This window comes from Diabrotica virgifera, chromosome 8 (genome assembly GCF_917563875.1).
Source record: "Diabrotica virgifera virgifera chromosome 8, PGI_DIABVI_V3a".
Taxonomy (NCBI): Eukaryota; Metazoa; Arthropoda; class Insecta; order Coleoptera; family Chrysomelidae; genus Diabrotica; species Diabrotica virgifera.
Window position 1 is genome coordinate 221,160,536 of NC_065450.1, and position 16,884 is coordinate 221,177,419.

General features: G+C 30.8%; 1 protein-coding gene across 2 annotated transcripts; it reads right to left on the reverse strand.

Annotated features, from left to right (window-relative positions):
- Positions 1-6,583: 6,583 nt before the first annotated feature.
- Positions 6,584-16,868, reverse strand: LOC126889602 (E3 ubiquitin-protein ligase MSL2-like). Of its 2 annotated transcripts, XM_050658075.1 has the most exons (7): positions 16,704-16,868; positions 16,410-16,652; positions 16,066-16,352; positions 14,349-14,477; positions 14,049-14,227; positions 12,331-12,790; positions 6,584-6,738 (listed from the first exon to the last, which is right to left on the reverse strand). In XM_050658075.1, exons 1-7 carry the CDS (start codon positions 16,728-16,730, stop codon positions 6,633-6,635), a joined length of 1,431 nt encoding a protein of 476 aa, XP_050514032.1. In that variant the 5' UTR covers positions 16,731-16,868; the 3' UTR covers positions 6,584-6,632. The 2 variants fall into 2 exon arrangements, with proteins under 2 accessions (XP_050514032.1, XP_050514031.1); XM_050658074.1 differs by lacking the exons at positions 12,331-12,790; positions 14,049-14,227; positions 14,349-14,477; ... (1 more) ...; positions 16,410-16,652; positions 16,704-16,868 and adding an exon at positions 9,385-11,471.
- Positions 16,869-16,884: the final 16 nt, after the last annotated feature.

A 16,884-nucleotide genomic window follows, 5' to 3' on the forward strand; every position in this document is an offset into this window, starting at 1 on the left:
ACTGGAATGACAAGTTTTTCTCTTATATGTATATAAACATCGTAATTTAAATTCATTTTTGGTGTATTCTTATTTAAATAAAAAAATCTGCAATTTTTTTTTTTTTTCGCAAAAATGGTAGGTACATGTTTGAAGGGCGGCTTCTAGAGAATTGCTTAGGGCATCAATTGACCTAAATGCGGCCCTGTGCCGACGCAAAGGAATCAGTAGAAATCAGTACAAACTCTTGAGAGTATATACAGTAGCGCGTCATCAATATAACTTCGGCAGATAGTATCATACCTTTTTTCGTAAGGTCTGCGAAACTTTGGCAACAGTGCTTCAGAATTGTTTGACATAACTTGAATGTGACATTAACTCATAGGCGCGCTAAATGTAAGAAATATAAAACAATATTAGTAAATAAATATTTATAAAAATAAACCAAAATGGGTGAAAATTTTATGTTAAACATAGGTATTTGCACGAAATAATAATAATAAATAATCAAAAAGAAAATCATCGTTTCGTTTTGAAATTATTTTTCACTCATTTAATAAATAATCATTTCGTTGTGAATCGAAACAAGAGTCGTCTTATTTTATTTAGTTCATAGAGCGCCAAAGGCACTTTAACTTTATATACTCGCATTAGAATTCGAAATATTTTTACGTAAAATGTACTTATGCGTATAACTAAAACTCACAATTAACAATAATCTATTTTTTCAAATAGGTCAACAACTTAGTTCTATTACACAAAAATATAATAAATTAACTATAAATAAACACTACTTTCCTATGAAACAACAATAACGAATTCTTAAACTGAATGAAAACTACTGCAATGAACAGATATCGATAAAGATAACAGAACAGATAAGAGAAAATCTGACGCAGGTTTGTCAAAATGACAGTGACAATTTCTCTGTGTTGCCTAATTAGTTATAATATGTTCGATTTCTTGTTAGAAATAAAAAATTTTAGTAGGTCCAAAATGACACAAAATCTAGGCATGGGATAAAAAAGTTTATTTGAAGAAAGTGTATTTTTTTGTTCGTCTCAATGGCGGTACAGGCTCGTTTTTTTAATATTGTATTTAATTACAGAGTAGTTTTCACATACTAATCTATTTCTCAAATTGGGCTCTGTACCGCCATTCTTTATTATATTACGAATATGTGTTCCAAATATCTCGACAAAATATTCAAAATTATAGCCGCAATCTTGGACCGCGTTTGTTGCTACCTGTTGATCGCTACTGTAGCCTCTTAACAAGCTATGGGCCCGAGGACTACCAAAAGAATGGAATGAGGATGTAATCGTTGATACCAGAAATTTAGAAGTGAGCAATAACACTGCTAGGCGCCACATCCAAAATAATTTCCAAGATTATATTGAACAAACTGAAGCCAGAGCTAGACACGAATCGACCACATTTGTACTCTAAGAATTATCTTGGAACAAGCTAGCGAATAGCATAGGGGAGTGCAATTAGAACGAAAACCTGCATTGTTTCGAAAAAATTCAAACAAGCCTATATTTTTCTAAAACTTTTTTTGTTAGTTTATATACATGTTAAAGTAAAAAGTTCTACTCGCGGATTTGGCCGCTAATTGTTTAAACAATAACAATTGTTTTATATTAATAATTTTAAAAATATCGTTAAATTCATCATTTTACTTTGATCAAATATGTTTCTATTTTGTTTATGATTATACTGAATCCGAATATGGCATTGCAATTTGAAAATTCTTATACAGAAGCTCTTATACAGTATGTCTGCGTAGCTAAGAACCACAAGGAAAACTTTTTTATTATCAATTTTACGAAAAAAAGTTATTCTTAATAAAATGCTCTGGATAGTCAAAAATCTAAAACTCAACCATCAGATATCAAATTTTATCAATTTTATACGAATGATGTCAAAAATATGAATTTCGTTAAAGAGTAAAGTACCTTTATATTTCAGAATATCAAAAAATGCTATTATGAAAAGTTGTTTGAAATTAAAAACTATGTTTAAATATACAATTACATTATTCTAATCGAAAAAAAATTTTCAATTTTTTCTCAAATTACGGATACTCATCATCATTTTATTACAATTATGATAACTATTTTATTATCACTTTTACGAAAAAAATTTATTCTTCATAAATTGCTCTCTGGTCTAAAATCTAAGATACAACCATCAGATATTAAACTTTTTTAATTTTATACGAGATTTAAAGAATATAAATTTTTCCTAAGAGTTAAGTGCCTTTATTATTCACAATATTTTAATTAGAAAGATGTAATTGAACACTAAAACAAATTTTTTAATTCCAAACTTTTCTTAATAACAATTTTCGATATTGTGAAATTTAACGATACTTTACTCTTGAGTGAAATTCATATTTTTTGACATACCTCGTGTAAAATTCATTAAATTTGATATTTGATGATTGCATCTTAGATTATATACGATGCAGCGTATTTTATAAAGAATAACTTTTTTCGTAAAATTGATAATAAAAAAGTTATCAATAGGTTCCAAGTTACGCAGACATACTGTATAAAAGCTAAAAAAAATTTTTTTGCTGAACATTTATTATTGTTGAAGTTTATTATTAAATGTATTTTAGGTAAGTTTTCCAGAAAAAAGTTTTGATCACTTTATATAAACATTTTTTTAGCTGGTAATTTTCGGTTTTTGCATTACATTTTTGCTATCTTTCTTAATTTTCTCAAAAAGAAATATTCTATTTCATCTCTAAAGTAAAATAATTTAGTGCATTTTAAAGATTACATCCTAAGCTTTAAAAAAGCAATTACAAAACTGTAATAGATCTGTTCAAACTTGAGTAATACCGTCTTAAAGTGGTGGTAATTCTATAATACTACGATGATTTCAAAAATTACATTTTTTAAGACGTCATATCATTTGAATTAAATTTTTGAGATTTTTTTTGAATGAAACCGTTGATTGAGGTATTGGAGATAAATGACCAAAACATGTTTTTTAATGAGTTTTTTTAACCAACTTAAACGTTTTCTTTTCAAAAGTACTAATCAGAGAGCAAAACCAACTTAAAAAATGTAACTAACTTAAAAAAAATAATGTAATGTAAATTAACATTAAAAGTTTTCTTTTGTGTGGTACTCCTCAAAACATGACACTACGCAAAGACCGACTCCGCATCTTGCACACATGTATCTCGATTCACTTCTTTTTTTTTGGTCTTTTCTGTGGCTACAAACGCTTCACCTTCTAGCAGCTACCTGTAAGCGTTGCCACCAGTGCTACAATAAAGCATATATCTAAAATATGTGAACAAATATCAGCGGCAATGGGTCCGCATGACCTGTCTTAGGTGCCAACATTTTGAGGCTTTGGGAACAATAATCTAACATTTTCGGACATATTTCTACCGCATTGGGACACCAATGAGTCTAAAATTTTATAAGCAACGCATATTTTCGGCTTTGGTAAATTGAGACCATAACACCTTGAACGTATATATAGGGCTGCTGGGAATACAGACCCACTTTTTCAAAAACATATATATGCAGCGTTGGGACAGAAAGGGTTAACGTACATGCAATCGACGGATACCACACTTTTTAAGTCATGGGCTGCATTTCTTGTATTGCACCAAAACATGCAATAGCTCCTAACCAATCCATTCCTCGGCTAAAAACTAAACCCGGACCTGAGATTTATGGAAGTCAGAGAGCTGTTCAACTAATAAATTTTTGAAAGGACAAAACCTCAAGCTTTATCAGAAATCAAGATCCGAAGTGAATTTCCACACCAACTGAAACTGTGACTCCATCTGTGCCTGATCTTCTGGGCTCTAAGGTAAGGGAAAAGCAGAGATATTCTCGGTAATAATGTAATCTTGCACCCTGCGTTTAAATTTTTCTAAAATACTTGGTTTTCTCAGGATTCGAAAAAAATCATATTACGATTCAAATGACAGTAAACTCTCGTGACGTAATCTCACCCTTAATGTTCATTGGTTAGTCGATTTAGGCAACCGTAGTAATGTCTAAGAACCGTGAGTCTGATTTTTGCATGAGAGTTTAATCTCTGTTCGGAGAGTTTAAGTCTGTTCTGTCGGACAAAATACATGTGCCGTTTTCGTGGTCTGACCGTTCCAAATTTTTAACCTGTTCCACAATTAAAACTGCCCCTGTTACAGTGTTTCCATATATCAAAGATTATCCGACTAGACACCCTTAAGCTTTTAACAAATTTTCAGCTTGCTATTAATCAACTTTTTTTCATACGCGGGATCCAGACCTAACTGTGAATGTATCGGAAACAGGTGTTTGTCCAATGTTCATGTTTTTTTATGCGTATTTTATTTATATTGTTAATTTAACCTTGCACTTCTTAAAAATAACGTTAACTAAAAATTGAAAAACTGAACTAAATTAATTAACAGATACATAATATGTTAATTAGAAACGGTGTCCCAACCGTCTTTATTGTCAAAGCCTTATATTAAATATGCCTATAAATAACAGCATCCATATGACTTGCAAATTGTAGAAGTCTTGGAGGCGTATATATGGGGATGTACCAGTAAGTTTTCAATTTAAAAATCTGTTAGTAATTTTTGATATTTTTCAATATTAATTATTTGCTATTAGGATTGAAAACTTGCTTCGTATTTTTACGGCCAGATGGCGCTAGCCACCCATTACCATCATTTTGGCTGCAATATTTGGGAAAACATTTCGATGCGATTTGATTGGATTAAGGAGAACAGTGCCTACGTTCCTTCTGATGACGCTCCAATAAGAGCAGAAAACTGCAGTTAAAGGGACTGGCTGCACTCCTTATTCTAATTAAAAAGTAAGATTGTTTTTCCTTCGTATTGCAGCCGAATATATAAAAATGGTACACACATTTTTATTTTATTTTCTTATTACTCAGTAGAGTAACTATGGTGCATCTTTCAGTTCCTAGCCGGCTGCAGACGGGGGATTTGAATTGCAAAGTTTAGAATTCCTTCCCTATCGTCTTTACTGCAGCATCCATATGACTTGCAAATTGTAGAAGTCTTGGAGGCGTATACATGGGGATGTACCAGTAAGTTTTCAATTTAAAAATCTTTTAGTAATTTTTGATATTTTTCAATATTAATTATTTGCTATTAGGATTGAAAACTTGCTTCGTATATAAATATGTATTCTATTTCAATCAAGGATTTAAATGAATATACTCTTAAATAAAATAAACACAAACTGGAATCCTATCAATTCATGTAATACAATACATATTGAAAAAAATCAAATGACAGTTACATTATATCAAACTACAAAAAAGTTGTTTCAAACAACGTAAATACCACCGTCCATTGAAATATTGTATTTCAGACCTATAATATATTTACAAGAAAGAATCATTTAAATTTTATGACTAACAAGAAATTTCTTAGATGTGGCAACAGAGCTGGTGTGTAAAAAGGCTGGCTGAGTCTCTTTCCTTGTCTAAGCGTCTAACGGTAAACGAAATAAAACAGGAAACTACAGGCTAACAGTATAGTTTGCGATGAATTCACTGGGGCAGTAGTTATCGAAGAATCTATTTTTCAATAATTTTCCAGTTTGTAAGAGACAGAAGATCGTATTCGCGTTTTTGAAAGAAGGATAGAGATACTCGGTGAATGTCGGTGATAGAATGCCTCAATTTTTAGTGAAGCATGAGAGATCTTCCCATATCAATATTTCAATCAACGATGAAACATCATTTAGTACGATGCTTGAAAGGTAAGTTGTGCAAAATTAAGGGTTTTATAAGAAAAATTGTATTAGTTACACATTTTTAAACAAAATTCATGTAAGGCTCACTTTTCGCCCCCACCGTACTTATGCCCATAGATTTTATTTCTTTTTATTATAACCATAAGATAGCTTGATTATTCTTCTTTTAAATTTCATTTGATCCATTAGTTAAAGAATTACATTAAAATAACTCAACTGTGAGAAGGGTGACTTTAGCGTTGTAAATAAAAAATTATAGAAGATACAGATTTAATTTTAGAAAATTCTTTATATAAGGTTTTTTTTTGTATAATTTTCTGAATTTTTCAATGGTCAATCAAGTCAGTTTTGTTCTAAAATTTATATTTTCGGAGTTATTTAAAAAAACATCAAACTTCATAGTTCATTTGTATAATAAAAAGGAAGCACCCACTTCTCGAGTAGAACTTTTTGATATGTTGTTTATTAAACATTTCTTAATGAAATTACAAAAAGTTCTATCTTGTTTGATTTTTTCCGAAGTGAAAATCTATATGCACTCCCCTAGCAAAGAAATATAAATATGTTTACTGACTTTGAAAAGGCTTTCGATAGTATAAACAGTAAACAAATGTAAAATATTTTTAGATCAGATTATTCTAAAAGGGATACAGAGGCACACTGGAAAATGTGGGAGAAATGGTAGAAGGTACAGCTATACACAGTGGAGTTGAACAAGGATGGGTACTGTCTCCGACTCCAATTCTTTCATCACTTGAAAGAAGAGTATCATACCACATTTTTCATCTGGCTATCGCAAATGAATTATGGAGTCCATAAAATAAATAGTAACAAAAAATAAAATAAACTACAAAAAAATCACAGTATATTCAAAAACTTTTTACAATACAATATAAATTAAAAATCAAGGTTAAACCTGTGAAACTTATCAGTTTTATTGATCATATTATAATAAAAATAGTCTGTGACATTTAAACCAAGGGTTGAAATTTCTTTTTCTGATCTGAAACAAAAAATGTAAGTTTATTCTAAATAACAGAATTCAAATAGAAGACCAGTACAGAAAAAAAACAACTGAAAAAATCTTATCAAGGTTTCTAAATAGTATATTATGAGGGATAGCTGATTCTAAATTATCTTTGTAAATTATAAATGATCCTTGAATTCTAAATTAAAATACACAAACAATTGACTGAGATTAATGAAAAAAAAACATTTATTTTTGTTGTAATTTATAAACTTTTGTTTTTTGCAAATTTACGAAAATATTGGTCATAAATTATACCACAGATTCTGGGGTCAAAAATAGGTTGATTGAACCTTTATTACCTATATACAATAGTGCACATAAAAAAAGTTATAGCTCTTTGAAGTTACAAAGTGAAAATCGATTTTTTTTTCATACATCGAAAACTCTCAGAGATTTTTTATTGAAAATGGACATGTGGCATTCTTATGGCAGTAGCGTCTTAAAAAAAAATTTAAGTGAAATTTGTGCACCCCATAAAAATTTTATGGGGATTTGGTTCCCTTAAACCCCCCAAACTTTTGTGTATGTTCCAATTAAACTATTATTGTAGCACCATTAGTTAAACACAATGTTTTAAAACTTTTTTGTCTCTTAGTACATTTTTGATGAGCCAGTGTTTATTGAGATATTTTGGATATTTGTCGAATCCACCACATATTTGTATATGGTTAAAGTTTGATTATAGAGACCTGTTAATAATCTGAAAATTTATTTATAATTTACATTAATAGGTATATTTTGAAAAAGAAGCCACATGTCGATAAAAGGTGACTTATCAAAAAAAGACTAAGAGGCAAAAAAGTTTTAAAAATACTGTGTTTAACTAATGGTACCACAATAATAGTTTAATTGGAATGTACACAAACATTTGGGGGTTTTAAAGGAACAAATCCCCTATACAATTTTTATGTAAATATATTAAAAAATAAGCCGAATCTCGATAAAAACTGGCTTATCGAAAAAATACTAAGAGGCAAAGAAATTTTAAAAATGTTGTGTTTAACTAATGGTATCAGTGATAACCCATATTGCGCCTGTGGTGGAATGGGAGATCTACAGCACCTCATATTGGAGTGTGGACTGTACAGACAAAATATTAAAGTAATGTATGAAAAGTTAATTGATCTAAATTGTCCTTTACCTGTCAATTTAAACGAAATTCTTTTTCCAAAAAATAAGCAGACGTTACAATGTCTTTACGAATATGTAACGTCCTGTAAATTTAAATTTTAAATAGGCTTAGATAATAAAATTATAAAATTGTAAAAATATCACACAAAATTGAAAAATGTATCCATTAATATAGTATAACACTCTGTAAATTTAGATAATAAGTAGGCTTAGATATTAACTTAAAATTGTTATTGTAATACCATACAAAAAAACACAAATAGTCTGGCTAATTGGCTCTGTCAAAGCCATTAATAAAAAAAAAAAAAACTAATGGTAACACAATAATAAATTAATTGGAACATACACAAAAGTTTGGGGGGTTTAAGGGAACCAAACCCCCATAAAATGTTTATGGGGTGGACAAATTTCACTATTTCAAGATGTTCCTGCCATAAGAATGATACATGTCCATTTTCAATAAAAAAACCTATAATATTTTTTGATATATTGAAAAAAAACGATTTTCATTTTGTAACTTCATAGGGCTGTAATTTTTTTATGAGCACATTTGTACTAAGGTAAGTTAGGTTCAATCAAACTATTTTTGACCCCAGAATGTGTGGTATAATTTATGACCAATCTTTTCGGGACACCCTGTATAACTATTAATGAGTTATTGAAGTGTGCTAAATCTCAGCTAGATCAACAAATTATTCAATTTGTTTATCCCAGAGAGTGATTTTTTGAACAACTTATTTGTCCAAACAGTGAATCTACAGGTATTTAGCAGATCGCAATTGATTCGTTGAGTGCGTTACAAGGCCTCTATGTACCATAGCGAACCTATGACACAGTCAATGCAGCCAACCGTTGGTGTAATAATAGGTCTATTTGTGTCTTAACACAGGAAACATGTGAAATAAAAACCTTTACGATTTTGCACAAAACCCAAAAACTAATTTAGGCAACTTTTAAATCATAGGACTTTGCATTAACATCTTTTCAAATACTACAGTAAGTTTTTTCCGATTTTAGAGAAAGAAGTTTCATTCTGGGTATGAACGAATTGTAAAATGAACTATATTATTATTAAAAGTTTTCATCCTAATAAAAATATTTAAAAATATTTTTAAAAGATATTTAAAAAACTTATTAGACCATTTACTATTATTTTATTTTATATTATTATTGTTTCAACTTCCGTGCAAGAAGTAAAAAAGTAAAAAATTGAAGATATTTAAAAATTTAAGAATCAGCATTAGGTTTGTTCCAACCAGAGTCAGAAACTAGTTGGATACATCAGGATTCTGCACAATAATATAAAAACCTGCACTTTTATGTTATTGCGCAGAATCCTTACATCTCCAAGTTGTTTCTGAATCTGGTTGGAACAAACCTATTATAACAATACTATGGTTGTATGAAAAAATTGTCCAGCACACAACTACATTAATAAAATATAAAAATTCTTGATTAAAGTCCCACTTTTTGCACTTCTATTCATACCTTGCTACATATAATATTCGGAATCATCATCCAACTGTCACATAACACTCAGTTCAGAATTGTCATCACCGTACGATATAGGTATTAATTCTGGTAATGTACTGTAACTATCAACAAACTCATGTGGGAGACTTGTTTTCACGTTCCCTAAAGGACTAAAACTCACAAACTGCGAATCTAGATTCAGTTCTGCCAAGCTCACAGTCTCCAACTCCTCTTCTCCTACCACAGTATCTAAATTACAAGGGATCACTTGTGGTTTCGTAATAGTAGAAGTCCTAAGCGTTTGTAATTGAGGTACATTTATTTTCTTCACATCTTGTACTTTCATACGGTCCGTAGAGAGAGCATCTTGCGATGAAATCTGTATTATTTGCTGCTGCATCTGCATATTTTGTACACCTTTAATATTATAGTTGTGTTGTGGTACAACTTTCTGTATATCAGATACTTTCATATGGTCTGTAATAAGAACATCTTGCGGAACCTGGAGTATTTGTTTCTGCATTTGAAGCTTTTGCAGTTCTTTATTATTAAAGTTTTGTTGCGGCACTTCTATTTCTTTAATTCCTCTATTTTGTAAACCGGTAATATTGTATAAGATCTTTGGTCCCTGTGATAAATTTGGTATCACCTTCTGGCCTTCCTTAATGTGTGGATTCCTACAACCACGACATCTACAACCAACACACGGTTTTTGGACTACGTAACAAGGACACCTTTGTCCACAGCAAGTTAACTTTCCTGGAAACCGTGTTGCATTACCACATCTACAGCCTTTTTTCTTAACGTTGGTTGTAGGTCTTTTAAATACTGGCTTTTCTGGATCCTTGCTCTGTTGAGGTACTACAGTCTTTTTCTTATCTTCTTTGTATTTCCTTTTTAGAGTAATTTTGCTACCGTTTTCTGGAGACAAGATAGAATAAAATGACGGTGGATTAGTTGAAGCCGAATTATGTATTTGAGGACTATTATATGCTGGAAGGTTAAAGCAAACAGGTTCTAATATTCCATTGCTATCATCGCAAGTATCTATAAATGTAGCACCTTCGTTAATTAAGTTAAACATATTACTCTCTCCTACTCCGTATCGTGAAAGTATTTTATACATTGGTTTACTTTTGATATACATACACATTGCATTGTAGCATTGCAACAAAGCGTGTAATCTTGGATTTTCCACATAATCAGTACAGTCTTTACAATTATCACAAGCAGGTCTAATTTTCTTTATGCCTCCCCTACACTTTTTGCATACAATATGACACTGGACCATTCTTGGACTATAAGGTTGGTCTAATAATTTTGTGCAAACAGCACAACTGAGAGAATTTCGTAAATTTGGTAGGAGTCTACTAAGGTCTTTCCAGTCTTCAGGGTCCTTTGCTCTCAAAATGATGTTTGTAATTCGAACATATAAACGTGTAGGATTCACTTTTGCTACATTCGTGAGATTCGCTATTGTATCCATTACGATATTTTAAGCACTATTCTATTTTATACACTATTTACTTTATTATTCCAGTTCTATAGATTGTTTATAATCTACAACTACAATAAACAAAATTTGTGGTTCTTTATAACATAACCAACAAATGTCAAGTCAATGTCAAATTGAGTTCTTCTTTGTTAGTGGACATTTTATATTTTGGTATTCAGTCACGACACGGATTATACATTATAGTTGTTCCACTTTATCTTTGCTCAAACGTCATGAATAGTGCAGTCATTGAAGCTATTTAGCTCAGAAATTTTTTACTACGAACCGATTTACATGATATTTTGGAGTTAGGTTTATCCTACCCTTAATTTCAAAAGTGATATTAACCCAAACTCCGTTTTTACCTTGGGGGTGGTTGCCACCCCTTTTCGGTAGTGGAAATTTTTTTCCAAAATAACCTCAAATATCGATAGAAGACCTAATTTTAAGGAAAAAATGTTGTATAAAGTTATTTCACAAACCCAATACTCTTCAAGTTATTGGCAATTGAACATTCGGAATTTTCTCACGATGTTTGACAGTTTTTTGCAAATATCTCCAAAAATATGCATTTTAACGATAATATTATAATGAATAAAATTGTAGCAGGTAAAAAAATAAACAAATTAGTTTTTTAAAGTGTTCTAAGTGCAATATTAAGCGAGATATTGAAGATCAAAACCGTTTTTTATTTTGTGTGAAATTTAATCGATGTATTCAATGCCATCTAACGGAGAGCGAATAAATTTTATACATGCTAATGAGAAAGGATTTTATAGTGCTTAAAATAAGCTTTAAAATAGAGCTGTTAAAAGTTTTTTGTACGTATAATAAGTAAGCTGTAATGAAAAAAAAAAAAAAAAATGTGTGTGTGCTTTGTACGCACGTAAGAAGTTAAACTTCTATTATATAATTTCAACAAAATAAATATACTTAACAGTTCAATACCAAAAATCTCCCAAAATCTTTGGGACCAAAATCTCATACTGTACTTAAGCCATACGCTAAATAAATAAATCGTTTAGGATATTGTCAAATTAAGAACGGAGAACATTTTGAACACTTGATTGGACAGGCATTAACAATTTAGCGACGTAGTAAACTTTTAATTATTACTTTCAAATTTAGTTTTCACAGTTTGAATCAAAAAGGTTATTTAGACGATTAGGCGTTTTAAGGCTTTTGTTTTATCTTTTTAATATGCTCCTGGCTACATAGTATCGAAAGTATTGTGAACGGTTGAACTGATATTGAAGTGACGATTTCAATAAAGGTACGATATACAGGGTGTTGTATTAAAAAAACAAAGTGATTAATGATATCAGAAAAATGCTAAATCTGGCAATGTTACAAATATAATTTCAAATGTTCATATTGCAAAATAGGTGTATCCCTGTTTTTGCATAATTCGGACCATTTACGAGTTACCTAATTACTGTAAATCTCATAAATTATTCAAAACTTACTTATCTCTGGTAATCTTCGAAGGTGCTCTGATTTGTGTCCACCGTGAGACTCTATGTTCGTTAAAAATCATAAGACCCAACACCGAAATCCATAGAGCAAACACTAGAGTCTCGTGCCTTTCCCAATTCTCCAAAAATCTAACTGACATACTCAAAACCTCCGCTGCTTTGGCGACATCGTTGATATCGCCGAAGTATTTTAAGTAATTTTCGAAAAGAAAGGAAGTAAACATTTGTGGTTGCGTTGAAAACTCGTCCACTAAAGATTCGATATTGTGGCTCAATCTCCAGGACTTTCCTACTTCTCTTCTTTTGGGGTTTAAGACTCTACCTAAGCCGTGAAAGAGACCTAAACTGAGATCTCTGGTCATCAAGCTTAAGGTAGTGCCTGTTGTTGACCGTTTTCGTTTTGTGGTCTTCTTTTCAGATTGTGTTGTTATTGTAGGAATGTCGCTGGTACCTAAAAGTATTGCAAATAAAAGACTAAAAGTAATATTTCAAATCAAAGTTTTTACAAAATCTATTAAAAGAGCGACGTCAGACGTCAGAACATTGTAGCAACTTATACTCCAATTGAAATAAACTAAAATGCATAGAAATCGGCGCACTTAAAAATTTGGTCATTTTTGATGTCTCGAAGTCCCTAAACCTGTTGTCCGATTTAAGTGTTTTTTTTAATATGCTATAGCCTCATTCTTTAACAATATCGCAGTAATAATATGGTTGCTAAACAGGTAAATTTTCATTGTGTACCGGGTGTACGAATCAAACTGTGTTTTTTTCTCAAAGTTCGCATCTCCCTGTGGAATATTCTAGCGTTTATAAAATACTGAAATTAAAACCCAACTACAGCATCATGTTTTCTCAACAGTCTCTTTTTAGATTCATTCGCTTATGTTGGACGATAAAAAAGTTAGGTACTTTAACAACTAGCCGTGTTTTTCATCAATACAGGGTGTTTTTAAATAAGTATGGCAAACTTTAAGGGGTAATTCTGCATGAAAAAAAAAATAATGACAGTTTGCTTGATAATCGTATGTCCTCAAATGTTTCGTTTCCGAGATAGGGTGTGTGAAATTTTTCTTACACACTGACGATTTATTTATTGTTCTAAAACCGGTTGAGATATGCAAATGAAATTTGGTAGGTTTTAAATGCAATTAGAATATGTAAATATAATACTTGAACGAGATTAGGTGATGCTGAAAACATACTTCTGAGCAATATAGCACTTCATTGGAATATTGTTAAAAGTATATTCTTCCCATATACTAAAAAGATGTGTGGTAGTACATTATAAGTATATAAATAGAAGGTTTATAGCACTTCTTTGGAATATTCTAAAAAGTATATTCTTGGTATATACTGAAAAGAAGTGCAGTGTTACATTCTAAGTATATAAATACAACGTTTAAGTATTGTAATTTAGTATATATTTCTTCTCTACACATTCCCAATGGTAATCACGCATATTCTCAGCATATACTTTTTTTGAAAAGTATGTTCCATAAATCTACTAAGAACATGAAATTGTTATGTGGGCAAGGAATGTTTTCAAGTAAAAAACTCAGTTTTTTGAAAATGTAGAAAGTAAAAGTCGAACCTTAATCAATGGCTTGGTATTATGTAGTGGTAAACATTTATAAAACAATCATTTTTTAATGTTTAGTATATTGTTTTATTTATGACATCCTTAATACATGAAAATATCCACTTACCTAATAAACTGGCAACATGGAATTGGTTCATGGCGTTTCTTATATCTCCAGATGATGATGCTAAAATGACATCGATAGTTTGAGACGAAGGCTGCTTCAATTTATCACTGTTTGCTTTTACTAACTCTTGTGCTCTTTTTACTGCAATTTTCATCAAAGTGGGAGCGCAGGCATTGAAACTAACAAACAAAAAATGAAAAGTTGACTGAATGACAAGTTTCTAAAGTTGCTCAGTAAATCAGTTTTTTAAACAACTAATTTTGATTTTTTTCCAAAAATTAAAACAAAATGGCAGCTTACCTAATCTGACCAATATTGAACTTTTGCATGATATCATCAGGAAACAGTGTTCTTTGTAAGTTTAGTCCCATACTGCTTGCTTCAGTGCAAATAAAAACTACTGGTTGTTTTGTGGTATATTTAAAAGTCCTAAAAATCACATATTCATATAGATATACGAGATTGACTACTTGGAGAAGCAAATTGGTACCAGATACGTGGAACTTGCAAAAGACAGTCATAAATGGAGTCTAAGTCATTGCAGAAAAATTATAGGTTTTGTCCTAGTAGCCTATACCTTGTAAAAAAATTTGTCAAATAACTAGCAGGGTCAGAGTACAAAATAGACTACTGTTATGACCAAAAAATCATTTAGAAATTAAAGTAAAATAATGAAATATAATGTATACATTAAAACATAAACATTTTCATCCTATCTACTAGATTTGGATCCTAAACAGAAAAAATAAAATTATAGAGAAGGGTTAGACAATGACATTCTATCTCACCCAAGCTATTTACTTTAGCTCCATATAGAAGATATGTTTTGAAATTTAGAATGAACAAATAAAGAAGTGATGATAGATCTGAACCATCTGCGATTTGCTGATACTCAACATTACACTCAGTGATCGCAAATACAATGCAAAAATAAGAAGACAATCAAAAGTAGCAGATGTAATCCAAAAGATTGCCATGTTAAAATGGAACTGTTTAGGAACCATAGGAAGAATGGAGAACAGCTGTTTTTATGAAGCAAATTGTTGAATGGTCCAAAAGCAAATATAAGGAGATGCAGATCTCAAACCAGACGGACTGGTGACATCAAGTAAATAGTCAGTCACAAATTAATTGAAAAAAACATGGAACAGTAATTAGTGGACACAACTAAGAGAGGCTTACATCTGACAATGTATGGAATAGCTGTTGATGATTAGTTCTGCGCATAATTAACATGTATAAACAATACTTCACATAAAACAGTTGTAAATAATCATTTGTTACTAGCTCAATGTCTTACTATAATTTACTTTTGCTCAAATGTTTAATTGTATTGATTTTATTTTACAGGTTATCAAAATAATTCATGTTCATTATTGATGAACAGCATGGTTTTAGAGGAGGTCATTCTTCAATGACCAACTTGCTTGTATACCATAGTAAGTTGTTGGATGCCTTGGAGAGGGGGTATCAAGTTGAGGCTGTATATACTGACTTCTCCAAGGCATTTGATAAGGTCAATCACTTATTATTGGCTGAGAAGCTGAGAAATATAGGTTTCTCTGATAGATTTGCAGTCATTTAAGACAACCCTTTTGGAAATATTTTAATGTTATATTGCTATTACTTATGTACCAGTTTACTAGTGATAACTAATGTACCGAATGGATTTATTATTTTAAGTAACTTTTTGTTAATTTTGAATATATGTATATATGTACCAATATGTATGTTTTAAGCTTTTCTTAATAGAATGCTTTTAGACTAGTTTTGATATAGCCTTTAATCAAAAATGTACTACAGTCGAACCCGCTTATTAGAATACCGGTTATAGAAATATCCCGGTTTAAGGAATAAAATTTGAGGTCCCAAAATGTTTCTACTAGTCTCCAATGATCGGTTATTAGAATATCCCGGTTATATGCTTGGCACGAAGGCTATTCCAATATGCGGGTTTGACTGTATTATTTTTTGTAATGGGGGTTTCCCGTCCAATAAATAAAAAAAATAAACTCACTCTAGAACTTCAAAGAAAAGCTGTGGATTCTGAATCACTGTATTTGGAAAATCTTTTACAAGAGATATTCTGCTACTCGAATTTTCAAATAGAGAACAATATTTGGACTCTGAAAAGAACTCTAAAAACTTCTCTAACTGGTTCATGCCTTTGTACTCATAATCTTGATCTACAGGGTTAATCCACTCTGTTATAGAAATATTAAGTTTCTTACATATAACACTAATCGTTGAAGTCTTTCCCGAACCGGTAGGTCCTGAGAGTAACAGTAGAGGAGTAAAAACATTCTAAAACATAACTGAATGAATAAAATTCACTACGTAATAAACTTATCCACCAATCACCTTCTTTTTGTCCAAAACAAATCTATTAAACCAATCTTCGACTTCTTGTATCTTTTTAGGATGTACAGCAAGCTCACTAATGGCCTGTGGTGCAAGTTGTTCATGAAAATTAAAGCATTTCTTTCCAGTCACTGGGATATTTTTTCTACTGCTACTTATTTTGGGCTCGTAATTTTCTTTAATTTGTTCTTTAGGTGAAAAATCAACTTTTTTTGTTGGTGGACCGAAATCAAAACATTTCCACTAAAAAGTGTAATTAATTAATTTCAAAAATAATAAATAAAAGTATAATACCTGTCTAGATCTCTTTGAAATGTCCATTATTGCATTAAAATTATAAAATATAATAATGAGGCTTAATAAAAGTTACAAATTTGGTTTAATTTTGAATTTGAGATTTTCAAAGTGTTTATATTTTCACTTTTTAAATACAGATTAACCTTAAATATTATTATGACATATGACGCATGAGACA